This window comes from Manis pentadactyla, chromosome 13, assembly GCF_030020395.1.
Source record: "Manis pentadactyla isolate mManPen7 chromosome 13, mManPen7.hap1, whole genome shotgun sequence".
NCBI lineage: Eukaryota > Metazoa > Chordata > Mammalia > Pholidota > Manidae > Manis > Manis pentadactyla.
In genome coordinates, this window is record NC_080031.1 from 57,452,635 (window position 1) to 57,477,345 (window position 24,711).

Genomic DNA, 24,711 nt, shown 5'->3' on the forward strand with positions numbered 1-24,711 from the left:
AGAATTCATCCTAGTGCCCTAGTACACGAGAGTGTGTGTTTTGGACAGAATGTGGTGTTCCAACCCAGAGGGCTGATACGGAGACCCTATAACCAAGCATTACTTGGAAAAACAGTTTTAATTTAGAATGAAATTGTAAATATGTCACTGGATGTGTCCAGGTAGAATTAGGACTTTTCAAAGAAAGTGTAAATGTGACTCAGTAATTTAAGTGTCTTGAAGAATTGATTTTATTTGAAATGTTCTTGTTTCTGAGTGTACGTCTACTGAAACTACTAATGGTATTTTAACATAGGAGGAAAAATAAATAACTATAATTATTGCATTCATGCTATTTATAGATTATACATTTATTATTTACTATAAATAGATTAATTCTAAATATGTAATTTATAAATATAAATGTAAGTATATTCATATATTTCAAATACTCACTTTATGTTCATTTCCTGTATTCATATTTCCTGCTAAAAAGCCATACAATGATGCCTATGACTGCGTTTTATTTGTGGATATGTGGAGTATTTCCATTTAATCCCTTACCACTTTATTTAACCACTTATTTCTTTAACCCCATGATAACTATAGCATATTATCCAACATGGAAAACCTCACCATCTTTACAGAATTCCTCCTCATGGATGTCTCAAGCTCTTGGGAACTTCGCATTTTGCAAGGCCTAATGTTCCTATTGATTTATCTAGGAGCTCTGGCTGGAAACCTTCTCACCATTGCCGCCATTGTGACAGACCCACACCTTGACTCTCCAGTGTATTTTTTTATAAGTAACTTATCCCTCATAGACCTTTGCCGCATCTCAGTCAGTGTTCCCAAACTGATTGTGAATTCCCTGACAGGCAGTAAGTCCATCTCACTGAAAGAATGTGCTGCTCAGATTTTCCTATATATTTTCTTTGCATCTACTGAGATGGCTTACCTTCTGGTCATGTCCTATGACCTCTATGTTGCCATTTGCCACCCTCTGCACTATGGGCTCACCATCACCCCCTGGGTGTTCTCACAGGCAGCAGTGGGCTCATGGGGCACTGGGCTGGTCTTTTCCGCCATCCACACTGGGAACATGTTCAGACTTCCCTTCACCAAGTCCAATGTGATCAACCAATATTTTTGTGATGTACCTCAAGTTATGAGAATATCATTTTCAAAGGTTCAGTTTTCTGAATCTGTGATGCTTGTATTAAGTACTTGCATTATCTTGGTATGTTTTACTTGTCTGTTTATGTCGTACATTAATATATTTTTAACTGTGCTTAAGATCCATTCAGCGGAAGCCCGCAACAAAGCCTTGTCCACCTGTACCCCACAGTTGCTAATTATTCTTATACTTATCATTTCTGGATTCATTGCAGTTTTAGGTCCCATTGCAAATAAAGGATCTCTTAAAAATCTGCTGACAGCCATGTTCTATACTACCGTGCCCCAATTCATAAACCACGTCATCTACAGTCTGCGGAACAGGGAGATAAACATTGCTCTAGGCAGAATATTCAACAAATACTGAGTGCCCAAGCAGGCACTCTCTAGAATAAAAAAGTTCTTAAAAGCAAGTCAACTTGATAGACGTTTAGATTATATTTCATTACATTCTTAAATATACGAATTTTCTAGTGTTCATTGCCTTATATTTCTTTCTTGTCCAACTATGTGATAGTGAGTTACAAGCTTGCTATATAAGCTTTTCTTGCTCAAAATCATATTTACATAATGTATAATTATTCCTTAGAATCACTACAGTCCTGGGCCATATTGTAAAATAGTTTTGGAAAACTTTTGGGATGATTTTGAGGAAGAACATCATTTGGGGAAATCCGTACTTTATATATAAGTACCTAGGTACTGCTGACCTGGAAGATAATACCAAGCAGTTTGGGTCAGAAAAGCCTACTGACTACATTGCTCTTTTTGCTCTCACTCCTGTACAAATGCTGGAGTAAGTAACAAAACAGGCTGGAATGTAACTAAGTGATTTAAGACACAATGAGGAGAGAGCACTGAAACCAGGGCTAAACCCTGGAAGCCAGCTTCCCACAGGTTCCTGGAAACTATGAAGGGTTGTTTCACTCAATGGAAGTGGTGTGACTCCGAAACCGCCAGTCTTCCACAGTGACTTGGTTTTATAGATTCACTCTCTCCATGGGTTCTGGATGCAAAAATGAAGCTCATGCTTGATGCATCCATACTTTCTTCACTACAAGAAAAAGGAATCAGTGGCTGTAGAGTGGACTGGGGTGTATCAAGAACTGGTGTTGGATTTTACCCAGAGAGAACAAGGTATTTCTTGGACTATATAACACAGTTTTCTCAGTACATGTGACATAAAAGTTAATCATCTAAAATTGAAACAATTTTATTTTCTTCATTTCCAAAGGCTAGAGCAGCATTTTGCTGGCTAAAGAAGAGTTTACCCTTCCTACATCTCATAGTTGAACCCCACAGTGTCAGCCTTTCTTTCAAATCCCTACCTAGGAAAGGTCCAGCATTTGGGAACAATGCTCACGTAGCTCCAGCTTGGAACTGGTACAAGGGCACTTCAGGTTTGCTATGGTTCTGTATATACATTTCTGCACAGAAGCAAAAATAGAAGAAAGGCTACAAATCTCATGTGTACCAAACCCAATAATCCTCAAAAATTCTGAACCTTGGTGATGCTCATCAATGCCTTCAACAATCCTCCTAATTTCAGTATTGCCTAGCTGAGGACTCTGTCATGTTTCTTTATATCATTTATTTGTACATTTCTGTTATTTGCACAAATGTTTCCTTGTAAAATGCACTACTGCTCAATTTCACACTCATAATTGTTGAGGGTAATATTTCTTAATTCATGTGTGAATATATTTCATTGTCATGTCTCATTTATATTTAAATATATATCACTAGGATAAATAACATATGACTTGTCAGAACAAGAACAATTCCCCTGTAAATAAGCAGACATTTTCAAGAAATAAAAAGCAACTCATGCTGGGCAGCTCTGATCCTAGTGGCTTCATGTACCACGGTTGGGCTCTAAGTCTTCAGTCATGCCGATATTTTACCAGATGCCATTTTTCAAATATTGAGCTATTAGGAAAGGATGATCTTGTTCCCAAAGTGCAAGGACATTACGTATTTAGTTTGATATACAAAAAAAATAAAGCTGTAACTCTTCAAACATAAGACCCGAGCAGACATTTTTCCAGAGAGGACACAAATAGCCAACAGCTGCATGAAAAGATACTCAGCATCAGCAGCCATTAGGAAAGGCACAACAAAATCACCATGAGATACCATTTCAAAGTTTTGTGGTGAAAACATTTAAGATCTAGTCTCTTGGCAACTTGCAAGTATACAACTCAATATTTGTTAACTGCAGTCACCATGCTGTAGCTGCATAACTCCAGTCGTGATGTTGGACATACCATCCCAGTATTTATTTATCTTATAACTGGAAATTTGTACCAGTTGCCTAACTTCTACCAATTCATTTTACCTCTACCCTCCGCCCCAGGTCACTACAAGTCTGATCTCTATTTCTATAAGGTCTACTTATTAGTTCCCACAAATAAGTGAAATCAAATGGTATCATTTTTCTTTATCTGACATATTGCCTTCAAGATCCATCCATGTTTTTGAAAATGTCAGGATTCTTCATTTTTAGGGTTAGATAAATTTATCATGATCTGTTCATCTGCCTACAGGCACTGAGGTTTTTTTCATATTTTGGTCACTGTAAATAATGCTGCTATGAACCTGGGGTCAAGATGCCAATTAATGTTAGAGTAATTGATTCCCAGAAACAGAAGTACAAGTGGTTCTTTTTTTATTTCTTCGAAGATCCTCCAAACTGTTTTCATAGTGACGTACCCATTCATAAGCCCACCCACAGTGCACAAACTTTCCTTTTCTCTACATCCTCATCAGAATTAATCTCTTGTCTACAAGGTGATAGCCATTCTAACAGGTTTGAGGTGGAAAAATTGTGTTGCTAATGTGCTAACTATCCTTATTGTGGTAAGAATTTCACCATATACATGTGAATTGAATTATCACATTGTGCACCTTAAACTTGCAGTCAAAAGTCAAATATATCTCAATCAAGCTGGGAAAAATAATTACATATGTTAGTAAAAATAGGTGTTGTTTCTGACAGACTTTAGTGTTTGACAGACATTTTCTCAAAACTGAAGTAAAGATAATCCACAAATGGAGCTGCTCATGATAATATTTGAGTTTTAAGTCATAACTAGAATTTTAATGACTGTGTTCCCCATGAGCTTAACATTTTTCTAATACAGAAAGACCTTTCTAATGAAATTAGTGGTGATATTTAAGTGCTTCATTTTGGCATATGATACAATATGTCATATTTGTAATATTTACATGTCTCTGGGAGCCATTCCAGGTGATCAAGACGTTATGTTACAAAATCAGAATTGGTAAAATCCAAAGTGCTAAGTAGATTTAAATCAGAATATAAAAAGTTCAGTATGTGGTTTTCAATTCCAAAACCAACTAATAATCAATAAATCACTTGTTGAGTTTGGCATAATACCAATGATAAGTATTAACTATTATTATGGTGATATCAAATCAGTGCTTCAAATTTCCAGTCATATATTTGTATGAAGCCTTATTTTCTTTATATACATTAATCAATAAATTGCAACAGAGTGAGTAAAGATGCATATCTGAGAATTACCTATCTTCTATTAAGGCAGATATCAAACAGATTTGTAAAAGTATAAAATAATGCTTCTTTTCTTACTTGTGTTTTTGGAAAACCACTTTTCAACAAAATGGGATATTAAATTAATAACAAAACCTTTTATCACCTTATTAAATTCAATATATGTAATAAAAACATATCATTTCAAATATGATAAATACCAACAAATACATACGACTCAAGTAACTTTAAGCTTTGGTGTGATCAAATCTTCCAAAGAGTGAACTGTCCCAATAACAACAAAAATTGAAAATGGCTCATTTATATAAATCATATTCCAAATGATTGTCCTTAGTATTTCATGGAACAAAGTTCACTTTAGCATTTATTTTTCCTATCATTATTCTCTTTTGAGTATTATGATTTCATTAAAATAAAATTTTGAAAATTTGTTATTTTTCATATGGGAATTGTGGGTAAAACTGCAATATTTCCAGAATCTCTCCCCTGGCCTTTGTCCATCCCCATATCAATAGGTGATTACAAGGGGGAGGGAGGGCACACCTAGACCAGAGAGGTTGGGTGAGGTTCGTTGCAGCAGGGTCATGAGAGACACAGGCGAGCAGAAGCAGACGACTGCTTATAAGCAATAAACAGCTTTCTTGTATTTTATTTCTCCCTTTGACTGATTTTGGTTTCAAAGCATTTTTCCCAGCATGGGGACGTAACTCCCGCCCAGAGTTACCCCTGGTGGCAGTCCTCAGGACTTCCGAACACAAAGTCCATCATTATGGGGGCGGTGCTTTGGCAGGCTGCTCCTAGGGAGGGTGGGAGATACTCAGATACCCCCATGTGGATGATGGGGCTGGGGGTGATGATTCACCCAGGATCCCCCTTATCCATGGGGCTTCCAGCTGGGGAGCCTGTAGTGGGTAATTGGTCAAGGGTAAAGCACCTTTAGAGGGGTGGGGCCTTCCCCAGAACTGGGGAAGGGTGGAGACAGCAGAAGCTATGGAATTAGACCTCCGTGAGATGGAAGACTGCTTAGAGGCCCTGAGTGGCCATGTGGCAGCTGGGATTGTGCGATGTTTGTTTCTCAAGATTTTAGAAAGTGTTACTGAGGTGAGACAGAGGGTTATTGAGGAAAGCGAGAGACTTCAGCAGGATAAACACACACTTCAGCATTCCTTGGAGGAGCTGGGCAATGACCTACAGGATGACTTTAAGAAAGAGAGACAGTTGTTGAGAAGACAGATCATGCTTCTGGAAGATACGTTAGCAGCAAGGGAGGAGGCAGCTGGAGGATCCATGGTGCAGGAGGCCCTGGGTAGGGGGAGGGAAGAGCGGTGCCTCCAGCCCTGGAGATGGTAGAGGAGATGTTGGGAGAGGATGAGGTGGGGAGGCCAAGAGTCGATCTGTTGTCAAGGCGACCGCCAGAGTAAAGAGCCTCACAGGTATTAAAGGCCTGCCATGTTGTAATTAAGAAAATGAAAACACAACAACCATGGTTTCCTCAGGGGGAGGAGCCGCCCCCTCCCCAGGTTGTGGAGCACTCCATATACTCCCCCTGTATACACAGGATAAGCTGGTGGACATGAGCATCCATTTCAGCAGAAGCCATCAGAACCTCGATCTACATGGCTTTTGACACTTTGTAATATGGAGGTGGAGAAATTGTTATGTTGGGTTCTGAAATGGGTGGACTGACTTCCTGGAGGACTCACATTTCCCTCCGGCAGTGGTTGGAACGTGCCCGTCACACCCTAGGGAATCATGCACTTGAGGATTGGCTGACAACACCATTAGGGAAGTTTGGCCTAATCAGGGTGATTTACCATACTTACCCACTAGCTGGAAAACATATGCAGAGATCCAGCAGGTGTTACAGGAGTTCAGCATGAAAAAAATCATCTATAATATGGGCCACCAGGGCCCTGATGAGGAGTTGTTCACCATAGGAATGAGAAATCTGGTGCTGCATACAGCTCCTCCATCTCTCTTTGGGTCCCTAGTGACTATTCTTGACCCCCACATAGGGTAACTCATAAGTGAGGCTACTTGTGCTTTAGCAGATCCGAGGGAGGTTGAAACAATAAGAGCACAGAAGGAAGTATGGGCTACCACTGAAAGAAGAGGTGCAAAGAAACCCATGAAGGTCTCGAGGACCTAGATGTGGGTTGATTTGATAAAGGCCAGGGTAGTGAAAGAAAACTGATGGGCAGCCCAACAGCATCTTGTTAGAACTGTGGCACCCATTAAAGTGAGAGCAGCAGTTCCAGTCACTGAGGTCCAAGACACAGAAGCCAGAGGCAGAGTCCCACGTTGTTCCTGCAAAACTTCCTGGGGAATAGTACTCAGGATTCCCTCGGGCCCTCATCCCCACAGGATAAATACTGGACATTGAGGTTTGACTGAGTGGGGGGTTAAATCCCCCACCTTGGGAGACATCATGGGGATCAAAGGCCACTTGTAGAATTAGCAATTCATTGGTCCCCTGTGAATATACAGTGTGCCCTGGCACTGGTGGACACAGGAGCTGAATGTTCTCTGATTTATGGCAACCCTGAGTGTTTTCCTGGGACCCCTGCTGTGACAGATGGCTATGGGGGTGAGGTAATTAGAGTGAAAAAAGTCCAAATCCCATTGGTGATAGGGCTTTTACCCCCAAAGGAGTAAATGTGTACATTTCTCCCATCCCTGAACATATTTTGTGGCTGGATATCCTGCAGGGCCTGTGGTTACAGACCACTGCAGGTGAGTTCAAACTGATGGTACATGTGGTAAAGGCAGTTGTGAGGGAACATGTGAAGCACACAGCTGTAGCTCTGCCTGTACCTCGGCAGGTGACAACTACTAAGCAGTATAAGTTTTCTGGGGGCACAAGGAAACTGGAGAAACTCTACAGGAGTTGGAGAAGGTGGGCATTATAAAGCCCACTCATAGTCCTTTTAACTCCCTGGTAGGGCTAGTGAAAAAGCCAGACAGCTCCTGGTGTATGACTGTGGAGTACAGAGATGGAATAAAGTCGCACTCCCTTTGCATGCTGCTGTCCCCTCTATAGCAGCCCTTCTGAACACCCTCGCTCATGAACGCGGGATGTATCATTACGTTTTGGACCTTGCTACTAACAATACTGACTAAATTCCCTGTGGAAGAAGCTGATCCTAGCATATTTGGTGAGGTAAGATTCCCAATATGTGCCGTGATTTCTTTTTCTTGTACTTACTTCTAAAAATACACTCTTAATTGTCACTTATGTTTCATTAAATTAGTAGTAATTTTTCAATTGCTGGTTTTTAAAATATTTTTAGTTAATTTAAACTGAATATGATTTTTCTTCATGCTATAAATGAAATCCAAACCCTTAAGAAAATATAATTTTATTAGGAGTTACATAATTTTATGGACTTTCTGTAACATAAACACTTGCCTAATTAGACTTGAACTTGAAAATGTCTTTGATCTCCAGCAACCTGGAAAACATTTTTGAAGTTATCTTTGGATGTGTCACACACATATTAAAAGATATGCTAATTTTATTGTTAAAAACACTTTACATATTTAATTAGTCTCAAGTGGTGTGGACATAGAACCCTTAGTAATCAGGAGTTGGAGGGAAGCTGGCTTTCTTGAAGGCTGAGATCCCCTGCTCCTCAGGGCTCACCAGAGGTATGACCCAGACACTTGCATCCTAAAGAATCACCAAGCTTAGAAATAATCCAAAAAATGATTATTTGTATGATATATCATAAGTGTGAGTATCTTTGAAATTAGCTCCTTGAATTTATCTCACTGAAGAAGAAACAGGGAACCTCTAACCTCTTAGAATGTCCTACCCGATAACAGTGTCTGTTTACCTGGGGCCTTCGGCCACACCAGCTAGTCTATGATAACAAAAGGACTTATGGTGAGGCCTTGGACCACATGGTATCAGCCTGACCTCTGAAGGGGCTGGAGAGCAAGCACCTAAGGTCAGTCACAGGGGTGCCCCAGGCCTATGTGACTGACCACCAATAAAAGCCCTAGACACCAAAGGATTAAAGATGGCAGCGTGAGAGGAGAGACAGAGGCTTCCTCCTAAAACTGGATACAATTAGAAAATATAGTTGGTGCAACTAATCCTGAGAGAGCAACAGGACAGAGGACGGCGCCAGACTGCATACACCTGGAGAAAAGAGCAGACCTCACAGAACAGGGTAACGTACCAGAGCTGTGGGTCGATGGGACCCAAGCCCTTCTCCCACCCAGGCTCACAGGGCGGGAAGAAAAGAAATGGAGCAGGGAGGGAGGGGAAGGCTTGGGAAGGCTGAATACCTAGCTCTGGAGATCTGCTCTGTGAGCACAAACCTACATATCATGGGGCTTTCATGAGACTCGCATGACTACCGGGTTGGAAAGTTAATACAGGAAGAATTCCTGGAGAGACTGAGATTCCACCTGCTTGTGGAAAGCAGGGATCCATATCCGGCTGCTCTGGGACAGAAGCTTATACCTGTGTGCTTGGCCCACTGGTTCAGGCAGTAGAGACAGGCACAGCAGCTGAAAAGTGGGGAACAGATCTTTCCTCCCCCTAGACACCAGTACTGCTCCCCTGCAACCCCTGACATTGCTTCAGGGGCTCCGCAGCTCCAGAATAGAGCTTCTGGACACTAGAGGGCGCCATATACAAATATGAAACACCAAAGGAACCTGGTCCAGAGTAAAATTAATATAACTCTGGAGAAAGATTTAAATGACATGGACCTTATGAATCTTCCTGAAAGGGAGTTCAAAATAAAATTCATCAACATCCTAATGGAGGTACAGAAAGACATCCAAGAACTCAGGAATGAATTCAGGTCGGAGATCCAATCACTGAAGAGCATGATGGAGGGTATTAAATGCAGGTTGGATACAGTGGAGGAGACAATAAATGAAACAGCGACTAGAGAAGAGGAATACAAAGAAGCAGAGGCACAGAGAGAAAAAAGGATCTCTAAGAATGAAAGAATATTGAGAGAACTGTGTGACCAATCCAAATAGAACAATGTTCTCATTATAGGGATACCAGAAGAAAAAGAGAAAGAGAAAGGGATAGAAAGTGTCTTTGAGGAGGTAGTTGCTAAAAACTTCTCCAATCTGGGGAAGGAGATAGTCTCAGGCCATGGAGATCCACAGATCTCCCAATACAAGGGACCCAAGGAAGACAACACCAAGACATATAGTAATAAAATTGGCAAATATCAAGGATAAGGACAGACTATTAAAAACAGCCAGAGAAAGAAATAAGATTTCATACAAAGGAAAGCCCTTCAGGCTAACATCAGACTTCTCAGCAGAAACCTTACAGACCAGAAGGGAGCGGCATGATGTATTTAATGCCATGAAGCAGAAGGGCCTGGAACCAAGATTACTTTATCTGGCAAGATTATCATTTAAATTTGAGGGAGGGATTAAACAATTTCCAGATAAGCAAAAGCTGAGAGAATTTACCTCCCACAAACCATCTCTACAGTCTATTTTGGAGAGACTGCTATAAATGGAAGAGTTCCTAAGGTTTAATAGCTGTCACCAGAGGAAATAAAACCACAGTAAAGAAAGTAGAACAACTACTTACTAAGCAAATGCAAAATTAAATCAACTAACCCCAAAGTCAATCAAGGGATAGACAAAGAATACAGAATATGATACCTAATACATAAGGAATGAAGGAGGAACAAAAAGGAGGAGAAAGAGAAAAGAACCTTTAGATTGTGTTTGTAATAGCATATTAAGTGAGTTAAGTTAGACTCTCAGATAGTAAGGAAATTAACCTTGAACCTTTGGTAACCATGAATCTAAAGCCTGCGATGGCAATAAGTACATACCTATTGAAAATCACCCTAAATGTAAGTGGACTGAATGCACCAATCAAAAGACATAGAGTCACTGAATGGATAAAAAAACAAGACCCATCTATATGCTTTCTGCAAGAGACTCACTTTAAACCCAGAGACATACACAGACTAAAAGTGAAAGGATGAAAAATATATTTCATGCAACTAACAGAGAGAAAAAAGCAGGAGTTACCATACTTATATCAGACAAAATAGACTTCAAAACACAGAAAGTAACAAAAGACAAAGAAGGACATTACATAATGATAAAGGGGTCAATACAACAAGAAGATTTAACCATTATAAATATCTATGCTCCCAACACAGGAGCACCAACATATGTGAAACAAATACTAACAGAATTAAAAGGGGAAATAGAATGTAATGCATTCATTCTAGAAGACTTCAACACTCCACTTACTCTGAAGGACAGATCAACCAGACAGAAGATAAGTAAGGAGACAGAGGCACTGAACAACACACTAGAACAGATGGACCTAACAGACATCTACAGAACTCTACACCCAAAAGGAACAGAATACACACTCTTCTCAAGTGCACATGGAACATTTTCAAGAATAGATCATATACTAGGCCACAAAAAGAGCTTCAGTAAATTCAAAAATATTGAAATTGTACCAACCAGCTTCTCAGATCACAAAGCTATGAAACTAGAAATAAATTATGCAAAGAAAATGAAAAATCCCACAAACACATGGAGGCTTCACAACATGCTCCTAAATAACCAATGGAGCAATGACCAAATAAAAACAGAGATCAAGCAATATATGGAGACAAATGACAACAATAATTCAACACTGCAAAATCTGTGGGACATAGCCAAGGCTGTGCTAAGAGGAAAGTATATTGCAATACAGGCCTATGTCAAGAAAGAAGAACAATCCCATATAAGCAGTCTAAACTCACAATTAATGAAACTAGAAAAAGAACAACAAATGAGGCCCAAAGTCAGTAGAAGGAGGGACATAATTAAGAAAAGGACATCATCAACAAAACAAAAAGGCCTCCTAGAGTATGGGAGAATATATTTGTAAATGACAGATCCAACAAAAGGTTAACATCCAAAATATATAAAGAGCTTACATACCTCAACACCCAAAAAGCAAATAACCCAATTAACAAATGGGCAGAGGATATGAAGAGACGATTCTCCAAAGAAGAAATTCAGATGGCCAACAGACATATGAAAAGATGCTCCACATCACTATTCATCAAGTAAATGAAAATTAAAACCACAATGAGATATCACCTCAAACCAGTAAGGATGGCCAGCATCAAAAAGACTAAGAACAACAAATGTTGGCAAGGTTGTGGAGAAAGGGGAACCCTCCTACACTGCTGGTGGGAATGTAAGCTAGTTCAACCATTGTGGAAAGCAATATGGAGGTTCCTCAAAAAACTAAAAATAGAAATACCATTTGACCCCAGAATCCCACTTCTTGGAATATACCCAAAGAATACAACTTCTCAGATTCAAAAAGGCATATGCACCCCTACGTTCATCGCAGCACTTTTTACGATAGTCAAGATATGGAAACAACCTAAGTGTCCATGTGTAGATGAATGGATAAAGAAGATGTGGTACATATATACAATGGAATACTATTCAGCCATAAGAAAGAAACAAATCCTACCATTTGCAACAACATTGATGGAGTTGGAGGACATTATGCTCAGTGAAATAAGCCAGGTGAAGAAAGACAAATGCCAAATGATTTCCCTCATTTGTGGAGTATAACAATGAAGCAAAACTGAAGAAACAAAATGGCAGTAGACTCAGAGACTCCAAGAATAAACTAGTGGTTACCAAAGGGGAGGGGTGTGGGAGGATGGGTGGGGAGGGAGGGAGAAGGGGACTGAGGGGTATTATGTTTAGTACACATACTGTGGGGGATCATGGGGAGAACAGTGTATCACAGAGAAGGGACATAGTGGATCTCTGGCAACTTGCTGCACTGATGGGAACAGTGACTGCATTGGGGTATGGGTGGGGGGCTTGATAACGTGGGTGAATGTAGTAACAACATTGTTTTTTCATGTGAAACCTTCATAAGAGTGTATATCAATCACACCTTAATAAAAAATTAAGAAAAAAAAAAGCAGGATCACAAATATTGCCAACCCTCTTTCAGTGCCCAAAGGCGATGTGCATGGTAGAGACGATAAGCCTGTTGTCTCACCTCTGAAGTGTTTCTTTCCAGTCTTTACTAATGGGTTTCTGAAAGTTTTGATGTTTGTCATTTGTTTAAAGACTTTGCTTGCCAGTTCTTGATACAGAGTTGTAAGCTACCCAACATCTTTCCCATAAATGTTTCTTTTCATTCACCAAATCATAATTATAGCAAAATACCTAAATAATGCAGACTGACAATCTATACGCTCTTCACCTTCAGTTGATGTATTGTTGAATTTTCTGTAAACATAAAATTAATAAGATAAAAAGTTTCATTTTTTAATATACTTGTTTTTAGAACAGTTTTAGGTACACAGCAAAACTGAATGGAAGATACAGAAACCACCATGCCTTTGCCTCCACATAGTCCCTTGTACTATCCATACCCTGCACCAGATTGTACATTTGTTACAGTAAATGGACCTATACTGACACACTGCTATCGCCTTAAGTCCATAGCTCACCATCGATTGTTGCACATTCCATAGATTTGACAAACGTATTATGACATGTATCCAGTACCTATTTAGCCCTCCCTGACCTATTAAACCCTTGCAACAACTAACCATTTACTGTCTCAGTAATTTTTTTCCAGAATGCCATATTATTGAAATCACACACTATGTAACCTTTCCAAATTGTCTTCATTCATATAGTGATATGCATTTAAGTTTCTTCCTTGCCTATTCATAGCTTGACGGTTCATTTATTTTTATTACTGAGTAATAGCCTCTTGTCTGGATATGCCAAAGTTTATTTATGCCTTTACCTGCTGAAGGGCATATTTGTGGCTTCCAGGTTTGACCATTATGAATAAAAACACTATAAATATTTGTATGAAAGATAATAAAAAGGAAAGAACTATAAATCAGATCAAAAACAATAAGCAAAATTGCACTGTCATTTCTTATCAATAATCACATAAAATATATTGATTAAACTCTAAAAAAAACTCAGAGTGGATGAATGGATTAAAAAAATACCCAACTATATGCTGTCTGCCTGACAGTTATTTCAGCATTAAGGACACACACAGACTGAAAGTGAGGAGATAGGAAAATATGTTCCATGCAAATGGAAACCAAAAGAGCAGGAGCTGTTATACTTCTTTTAAACCACATAAGCTTTCTCAAAAACTGCCACAGATACAAAGAAAGGGTCAAGGCATTGACAAAATATAACATCATAAAGTGTGTGTGTGTGTGTGTGCCAGGACATCCACTCTATAAGCAACCATATCTACTCATCTGTGGATGCACACTTAAGCTGCTCCTATGCCTGGGAGATTGTAAATAATGCTGGAATAAGCATGTGGGTACAACATATTTTCATGGTAGTTATTTAATTTTCTTTAGATATATGCCCGGAGTAGGACTGCCAGATCATATTGTAGTTCTAGTTTAATTGTGAAGGAAAATTCCATATTGTTTTTTATAATGGCTGAACCAATTTATATCCCCATCAACACTGTAAAAGGTACAATTTTATCCACATCTACAGCAACACTTATAATCTTTGAACTTTTCATATAGCCATCACAGTAGTTGTGAGGTAATAACTCATTGTAGCTGTGATCTGCAACTGCCTAATGATAAATGTTATTAAGCAACTTTTCATAAAACTCTTGAGTATTTGTATATCTTCTATAGAAAAATGTCAATTCAGTTATTTGTCCATTTTTTAAAAATATGCTGTTTTGCAATTGAGTTGTAGGGGTTTTTTTGTGTCTTTGGGTGAAGCTTCCATGGGGAGCTTGTGCATTACTGTCTGCTCTAATGCTGGGTACACAGGAGTACTTGTCTTGATGTCCCTTAAATGATTTTTATAGAATGAGCTTTCATTGATTTATTCCACTTCCCACTCACTCACATGACTCCATGGATGGCCACCTCAGCCATCACCAGAAACAAACACCACTGCCTGGTCCATGGGTTTAATCAGCATTCAGAACCCCCTTAGTTTCAAAGCCACGTCCACCCCTGGACTCTGGTCTCCAATCACACCCCACCTGGTGGTGCAGCCTCGAAAATAAGTCACATGTAGAGGGCATTGCACTGATTCTCTGTTCACATCTTCAGCTTGCAGGTGAAGCGCAACTCAGATCTGCTTGTATTTCCATCCTAGTACCAGGGGGTTGTGTCTCCATTCTGAGGCTGGCATACAAATGTAACTGTATTTTTTTATCAGGACTTAAAGGAACTATATGGAACAATGCTCTCTTACCCACATATAAAAGGGACTCTGATGTGATAAAAATGAAGCAATGATATCAATTTTGATCCAATACAGCCTAAACTGACACATAGTCACCACGTTATTATAAACATCCCAAGCTGATGCAGAGGGAAACTGTGGCCATTGCCACAAAGTATTTATTAAAGTTTCTTGACTCTGGTTCACTGCCCATAAGAGCTTTTTGACACCATGGGCTGTAAATTAAATTGTGAAGATTTTAAGGTTCCACACTATCTCAAAATGGTATTAGAATCCCAGAGTATGAAACAGCATTTTAATTAAGAAGCACAAGGAAACATATTTAAAAAATTGTCAAAATTATGTGTGAAGCTGATACCAAGTCACACATTTGTTTACATAAATAGGCAAAATTTATGTTAAATATATCATACATAATGACATATATGATTTAATAGTAAACTAAGAGAATGCAATTTAGTGCTAAACACTGATATAAAATATTTCAAAGATAAAATTTCTGGAAAATAAAAATGCTAAAATTTTTGATATACTTAAATCTAATTGTTCATTCATATGCTTTATTGAACAAATATCTATGGCTACCTTCTTTGTGTCTGCCTCTAATTATTGATAGCATATCAAAAAGTAAACATTGCATTCTATTTGAAGTGCAAATGGACAAATAGACTAAATAGAAAAATAAAATGTTTGGTAAATGGTATATTGATGACTGTTAAAAATGCAAATGTAATACAAAGAAGAAGGTTATGAAGTTGTTTGGGAAAACATTTTAGATTAAATGTAAATATTGGGATCATGTGATGATATCTGTACCCCCATGTTTACTGTGCCATTATTCACAATAGCCAATAAATGGAAATGACCTAAATATCTACTGATGGCTAAATGAAAAAAGAAAATGTGTCACATACACACAATGAAATATTAATCAGCCTTTAAAGTAAATGATATCCTATCATTTGCAATAACACACATGAACCTTGAGGATATTAAGCAAAGTGAAGGAAGCCAGTCACAGAAGGACAAATATGTGAGTCCACTTACATAAGGTATCAGAAGAGTCAGTCTCATACAAGCTGGGAACACACTGATGATTGCCAGGAGCTGGAGGAGTGGGAAATAGGTGCTTGCTATTCATTGGGTATAAAGTTTCAGTTAGGCAAGGTGAGTTATTTCCACAGACCTGCTGTACAGTGTCCTGCCTGTAATGATCATTACTGCACTGTGCACTTAGAAAGCTTTTAGGAGGTAAGAGCTAATGTTAGGTGTTCATACTGCAATAAAAGTAAAAGAAATACTAGATGAGGCATCACCAAAAACGGTTTTGTGAGCAGAGATGGGAAAGAAGTGAGGGGTGAGCACACAGGAGCGTGGGAAAGAGCAGGTGCCCCCAGACATCCTGGCGCAGAGGGAGGAGTGAGCTCTGTGTGACTCTGGGAGAGAAGACACACGGTGTGACCAAGGAAGTCTGAGAAGGTGGCGGAGGGGAGTGGAAGGCTGATTAGGCCTGGACCTATGAAATGTCGGGATTTGATTTTAAGCTGTTATTCCCATCACTTATGAATGTTAATATAGCTTTCTCATATTTATCACTTTGCCAAGACTTCACACCACATGCAAAATATTCAAATTCCTATTATTTGCCAGCATCATTAAAAAAAAAGACCAAATTAAAACTTCTCATCATCCATGAACTCAAAGAAAAATTATTTTAATGAGGTACAGAAAGTGAAAAAATGTCTAAAACTGTCTTTATTACATAATTATACACAAAGGAAAAATGACATTGCTACTGATATTTCTAGCAGAGTTCAAGACATTATCCATATTTCTAGATTCCTCCTACTGCCCATCAGTTTTTTAGAAATTCTGTCTTTACACAGCAAATTTTATTTTTCTAAAATAATCATTACATACATAGTGTAAACATGAATATTCTACCATATAGCAAATCTTTATAGCCTTAAAATTTAAATGTATGTACCCATTAAACTCTACAGATTAATAATTGTTAAATACTCATGCTTTAAAATTTTAATGTGTTTAAAAGGCTTTATAGTTGATTTTTTTTTTTTTGCTGAATCCCCAAGAAATGCTGAGGCACTTGTCTTTAAGCCTAATGCACAGGTAATTTTAAAACTACAAAAGGAGCTAGAGTTATTAACAAATTATACCATATGATTTCACTTATATGTAGAATCTAAAAACAAAATAAAATTTAAAAAGCAGTAGACTTCTAGACACGGAGAAGTGACCAGATGTTACTTTGGGGGAAGGGAAGGAGAGTGTGGGTGGGGAAAGTGAGGGGCACAAAGGGTCCCAAAAATCTCCATCATAGTATAAGGTGGCCACGGGGCTGCTGATACTGCCTGGAGAACACGGCCAATGGTTCTGTGACAGCTTCCTATGTTAGTACTCCACTAGCCGGGGTGAGGATTTACTAACATAGGAAACTGCTGGATCACTGTGTTGTGTATTTGAAACCAATATTATATATCAACTAGTGCATATGGACTGATGACACATGAGAAAGAGAAAACCTGCCCTCACTGATGACAGCTACCCCAGCAATCAGCAAACTGGTTGCGGCATTCCCAGACAAATGCAGTTTTACAAGATACTAAAAATAAGTAGTCCAGGTCATCCCCAAACAAGATAGAACACCTGAAGTAAGAATGGTCTATAAACTAGAGCATTATGTTCCTACTGGGCCAGTGTAGCTAAGCTGGACTGTGGGAGACTGATGAAAAATGGCCCAAATATTTCCCATCCCACTAACTACACCTTTGGATATAGATGCTCACACTGACCATGTGATTGGCCTCAGCCAATGTGACATGACAGGTGTAATATGGAGTCTTGAAAAGCACTTGGTCTCTTTGGGACTTGCCTTATTCCCGTGCTCTGAACTCTGAGACAACCATGTGAACAAGCCTTGAGGAGTGAGCTCGTTTGTGACAGTCATAGTACCAGTCACCACCATTGCCCCGTGAGGACAGAAATTCATTTTCAGATGGAATATATATAGAGCATCCAAAATTACCCATCGCTCAGCAGGCTCCAGCTAGCCCAAGTAGCAAACACACGCACAAGCCCATGCGAGATCCCTCAGACTAATGGCTAAATAATGGCTATTTTATGCCACAGAGCCCTCAGCAGCCTTGCTATGCTGCAAAGCTAATTGATGCATGCTGTTAATATTTTCCTAAAGTTATGTAATTTTATTCCAGTTTGTGTAAGTACTGTATATATATTTTTTGACTTTGCATCACAAAATTTAATACTATTTTTGTATACATCTTTGGTCAAACTCCATATATGAGCTAAGTACCCCAATTTATTTTTGGCAAGAATGTCATATTTTCCCATTGTGCAAATACATTTTACTATCTTTTAAATGGATGTATACATTTCTTTATAAGAAAATAAAAGATTAGATGAAAATGAAAATGGAAGTAACTTTTATACCCTTGTGTACAATGAATACTTCGGAGTAATTGATGAAAAAGTTTTCTCTTTGAAATGATTCACAACTCTTTACCTAATATCATAGACACTTCAATTTATATTACAACATAACATGAGAGACATCATTTAAGCCAGAAAGAGAAGCCCCTTCTTACTGCGTGGCCGCCCAGCACCAGCTACTGACAGACATTGTTTCAGGCAACACAGTAGGAATTTTTATGAGATCCTTCCTGGTTATCACTAAGCAGCTCAAAACAGGGTTAACTGGAGCTGAGAGACAATACTGAGGAAACAGAGGAGATCACGTATCTCACAGGCAGTTCCTCCAGTGCTCTGACCACTACCTACCAGACTCAGAATCACACACCCAGCTCCCCTCTGTGACCACAGGTGAAGTGTCAGTCCTCTTATCTGAACCCAGTTCCTCTCTTTGAGCTTTAGCTCTCAGCCCCCTTCCCAGACTCTAGGGAATCAGTTCAGCAATTGCTCTTTATCTCTCTCTTGCATCATCATGATTTCTTTCTAAATATATAAGGCAAATACTAAGAGACAAAAAGGATGAAGAAACATTAATACATTAATAGTAGGGGACTACAGTATCTCACTTACATCAATGGATAGATCAGCCAGTAAAATCAGTAAGGAAACTTTGGCCTTAAATGTCATGTTGGAATGGATGGACTTACTGAGGTACACAGAACATTCCATCTGAACAGGAAAAAAACATTCTTTTCAAGTGCACATGGAACATTCTTGGCGAGAGATCAATGTTAGGCCACAAAACAAGTCTCAACAAACAAGAAGACTGGAGTAAAATCAAGCATCTTTTCTGACCACAATGGACTAAAACTAGAATTACAAAAGTAACATGAAAAAATGCAAACACATGGAGACTGAACAACATTCCATTAAACAACCAATGTGTCATGAAACAAAATAAAAAAATACCTTGTCGCAAATGCAAATGGAAACACAATATTCCAAAATGTTTGGGATGCAGCACTTACAGGTATTTATGGAGAAAACAAAAAGATCAACAAAATCATAGATGACCCTGGGCTTGGTGATAAACTTTTAGATACAACAAAGACATGATGCAAAAAAACCAAATAATTAACAGTCAGAATTTCACTAAAATTTAAAATTCCTTCTTGTGAGGACCACTGTAAAAAGAATGAAAAGACAAACCACAGACTAGGAAAAAATACTGGTAAAAACTACATCTACTAAAAGACTAATATCCCAAATATGCAAAGAACTCTTAAAAATATCCAACAATACAATCTGACTTAAAAATGTTCCAAAGACCTTCACAGATGCCTCATCAAAGCCATCACGGAGACACCAAATAAGTACATGAATAAGTATCTCACATCATATGTCATCACAGAAATGCAAATTAAAGCAACAAGGAGATAACCATTGAACACTGAGAAATGTCAAAACCCCATAAAATTTACATCAAATGCTGCCAAGGATGTTGAGCCACAGAAACTTTATACTTTTCTGTTGGAAAACAAAATGATAGTCCCTCTGGAAGAAAGTGTGGCATTTTCTTACAAAACTAAACATGGTCATATCATAAATCCCTGGGTGTCTGCTTGTCCAGAGAAGGGGGAGGGTTCCCACAACCAACACTCAGGTGTTAGCAGACAGAGCTCCTACCTGCAAGGAGGTCTCCAAAGTCGTAGCTTTGCTCATGTCCATGGCCATGAGAGTGTCTCATTCCAACCAAAGGCTGTGGCAGAGCAAGGTCTGCTTGGGCAAGGTCTCCAGTGCAGGCTCCCACTCCCCTAGAACCTGGTTTGCCTTCCTCCTTCAAGCAGGGTTGCTGATCAGAGCTGGGAGCACTGCTGAGTGTAGCTCCTGGCCCTGCCACCACCTGGTAGTTGTTGGAGCACCTGGAAGTCATATAAATCAGCAGGGGTCGAGGAGACATTGTGGCCATCACACTGATCATCTGCGCAGCAGAGGCAGGGGCACCATTTATGCAGAGAACCTGGGAGCAGGTGGGCTTGATCAAAACAAACAAAGACTTTGATTAGAACTGAAGCCCAGGCTGCCCTGGCAGAAGAGCTGATTCAACCCCCACCCCTGCTGAATAGGGCTCCACCCCCGTGGTTCCTGCAGGGAACTGGGACCAGCCCTCTAGTTCTTCATGGGTAGGGATCTAATAGCAGCCCCACTGAGTGCTGAATAGATAACACAGCCCACCTGGATAAGCAGCCAGATCAGAGTAAAAGGGAAGCTGCATAGCAAAGCAACAGTCCTCCTGCCAGTGGCACTTAAACAGAGAGCACAGCCTGTGGATTTACCACCTGCAAAGGAAACCTGCAGCTCTGTCCCACCAGGGAATCCAGTGCCCAGTCTTACCCAGTTTGGGTCCACAGACAATGAGTCATGCCCATGCAGGTCGTGGGCCCAGTTTTGTTATCCAGCAGGGGCAGAGAAACTCATTAATACAGCTGCACACCGCTGAGTACATTAACTGTCCCAATCACTTAGGAAGCCTGCCAGCAAGCCACGGCAAACACAGAGCACATTCTACACCCTTATCTGGTCCGGACACCGAGTCAGGAGTCTCTTTCAGTATTGTCATGCAGGGGCTCCCGCCCCTGACAGCAGATCCCAGCCCAGGGCCTCACCTGATACCAAACACTGATAGGAAGCCCCACGTGCCCTAGGACACAACCGGCAGACGCACCCAGGAACCAACCTGGGCTGACTGGTGTGCACTGTCCCTGACTGAGCAAACCTGAAGCCTGGACACGGTGGCCACCTACTGGAATGTGCAGCCACCCACCCAGGGTATAGGGAGACCCAGGGAAACATAGCACCACCTGAGGAAACCAACACCCCTCCAATAACTGACTCAAAAGATGGAGATTTCTGAAATACCAGAGTGGAAAATCCAGGAAATCCTCCTGAAAATGTTAGTGAAATACAAGAACACAGAGACAACCAAGTGAATCTAGAAAAACAAGGCAGGTACACACAAAGAAATTCAAAAAGAAATAAACATATCAAAAGTATCTTAGAGCTAAGACATGCAATAAGCTGCAGAATTCAATAGAACTTCAGCAGATAACTTAACCATGTCAAAGAAATCTGTCCGCTAGAACACAAGATGGCTGAAATTAACCAGAGAAGGAAATCGAAAAAGCCTGTTAAAAAGCGGTAACACCTTATGGGAATTGTAGACATAATCAAAAGTAACAATATCCTCATTATGAGAATTCCAGCAAGAAAAGAGAAAGAGAAAGAACAAAATGTGTATTCAAAGCAATAAGGCCTGAAAACTCCCAAACATGAGAAAAATGCATTAAGATCCATAAGAGATCAAATAACCCAAAACTGTTGATCTCAGTTAGGACTGCACTGAGATACATTAGAAGGAAATGGTCCAAAGTCAGTGAGAAATAGAGTTTCATATGTGGCTACAAAAGAGAGAGAAATCTTTACATGGGAAACTGTAGAGAAGCCCCCCCACTTCCCCTACTGTTCTATGAGGACGGCTGCCGCTGCTTCACCCCAGATGTGTCTGGCCTTGAGAAACCTGTTGTACCCATGGGAAGGAGTTAGATAAAAACCTTGAAGGCCAGACGCCCGACCATGAAGGCCACACGTGTGCACATCTTAAAACATTTATGTAACCATGAATTAGCGGTATAGCAGTATAAGAAGTACAGCTGTGTGCAGAATAAAGTGGCCACTCTGAGCACCCTCCATGATGACTCCTGCTGCCTTCTTTGTTCTTCGCATTGCCCCAAAACCTCAAAGGCACCCCCCAGACCCCGACAGAAACACCATGATATTGTCAGAGTATTAGTCAACAAAAATTTCCAGGCTGGGAGAGAAAAAAATGATGTAATCAAATAATGAGAGAAAAAATATCCCAGAAAGCAGGATTTCCATAAGCAGCAGAGATGCAGTTTAGAAATAAATGACAAAGACTTTCCAAAGCAAAATCTGAGGACCTTCATCACCACTACACCTGCTTTATGAGAAATGCTAAAGGGAGTTAGCTGAGTGGAAGCAAAATGACTATAATTATCATCATAATATAAGAAGATAGGGTAAAAGTCACTGGTAATAGTTAAAATATATTCAAAGTTTGATTCTCTGATACAGTAAAACTGCACCTTAAAACTTACATTTATATCTCTAGATCAAAAGTTAAAAATAAATACTGCAAAATAAATCCCTAATAAAAATAATCTGTTGGATACAAAATATGTTTAAAAATATAGAAACTGTAGTGTCCATTACCTAACAGGTGAGGGGGACAAGAAGTAAAAGTAGAAAGGTCAGGAATGCTATTGAACTTCAGTTGTTAGCTTAAAGTGTTACATATTAAGAAATGTTGTTTAAGTTGCATGATAACTATAAGGAAAATGGGTATTATTACACAAAAGTACGTGATAAAAACTAAAAGCATAATGATATCGCAACTCATACAAACATACATAAGAAGCAAAGAATAATGGATCACCAGATTGAATAGCAATAAGTAAACAGAATTTGAACAATGTAGTCCAAATGGGGCTAAGAGAAATATATAGAACTTAGTAGTGGACAAGAGCAGAATCTTCCCAGGCAAACATTGACGTCTTGTGGGACAGATCATCTGTTAGGCCTCAAAACAGGTCTTAACAAATTCAGTAAGACTGAACCCACAGAAAGTATCTTCTCTGACAACAATTATTTGAAACTAAAGTCAATAAGGATGAAAGATAGAGAAAGCTAATGATGTAAAAAAGCCAAAAGTGTCATGAAAAAAACAAAAAATGCAATGAAGAAGAAATCAAAGTGGAAAAACTAAGTATTTTGATGCAAATGAAAACAGAAACATGACATACTGAAAATTACAGGATGCAGAAAAAGTTCCATATGGGAAGTTCATGGCAATAAACACCTATAATAAGAAACAAAAAACCTCTCAAATAAACAACGTAAATCTATGTTCCCAGAAACTAAAAAAATAAAAACAACAAAATGAGTCAAAAGTTAGAAGAAAGAAAGCAATAGAAAAGTTTAACCAATGCAAGCGTTGGTTGGTGATGAGAAAACATACATTTTGAGTTGCTGCCTAGGCATTTTATAGTATGACAACCTTGCTCACAATCAGAGTCTGAATGTTAAAACAAAGACCTGAGCTTAGTCCCACCACAATTTCCACTGTGCTTTTCCCAGGCCACCGTTTAAAATAATCTCTTAGAGTTGAGCCTGTGAAATGTTACAGTCTTCCCCATAGCCACTAGTAAGTATTATGTGCTCCTCCCCCTGCTAACTTCTGCTCAGTCATAACCTTGGCCGCAGGAGTTCCCTTCCCCAAGTTCACTGTGCAGAAATTTGTGGGATTTTAAAATAATAAATTATACCTTCTCTTGCTTTGCAGGGGCATATTAAAATTATACTTTGATCCTGAGGTTTTCTTGTCTTCAAAATGAGAGCTCAGATGCTGAGAGTTTTTCCTGACTATCTAGTATGGGTGACTAGTGTCTCCTTATTCAGCATGCCATACTAACATATTTTTAATAAATAAATAACCTACAGGCTCCATGACACATGGGGCTTATTTGAAAAGGTAAACAATATTAACAAATACCTAAAATAAAAAAGAAAACACAGATAAGACACAATACAACACTGTAAATGACAGAGGAGGCTTTATAACTGATACCACAGAAATGCAAGGTTCATAATAAGCTGCTATGAAAAATCATATACCAAAGGGAGTCAGCGGAAGGAGAGGTCACTGTGAAAACCTCTTCCAAAGTGCACACCAAGGAAAGAGCTACATTAAATACAATAAATCTGAAAGTAACCTGAAGACTGCAGAACAGATGTTCTACAAATGGCAAAGATAAAGGGGCAGAACCATGGTCAACTGGGATTCATGATCTTCCTCCATCCCAGACTAGAAGCAGGAGGGAGAGTAATGGGTCAGAAAACAGGTAAATGCTCAGGAGCACGGCACACCTGGCCCGGGGGATCTGCTCTGGGAAGACAAGTCCGCGATCCACTGGGCTTTTATTATTAATGAGGCTGGACACCAGGGAGTCGCAGGGGCAGTAATGGGCACTGAGTCTTCCATCACTTACAGGGACAGGTGTGTTCCGTTAGTCTCCCTAAGACCCAACACAGAGGCAGCAGTTTGAAAATTGTGCTCGCCTTGAGACGTGTGCTGCAGGGGTCGGGGCCTAGGGAGCTCCCTCCAGAGGAGAAGGAGCAGAAGCATGTCGCTTCTCCAGGCTGCCTTCAGCCTGGCTGGTCAGCACACGCAGGAGCCAGCTCCAAGGGCTCCG

The 24,711-nt window shown here is 39.5% G+C and overlaps 1 protein-coding gene across 1 annotated transcript; it reads left to right on the plus strand.

The window, feature by feature from the left end:
• The first annotated feature begins 601 nt into the window (after positions 1-601).
• On the plus strand, positions 602-1,522 carry LOC130680222 (olfactory receptor 14I1-like). The gene has a single exon (XM_057490491.1). It carries the CDS (start codon positions 602-604, stop codon positions 1,520-1,522), a length of 921 nt encoding a protein of 306 aa, XP_057346474.1.
• Positions 1,523-24,711: the final 23,189 nt, after the last annotated feature.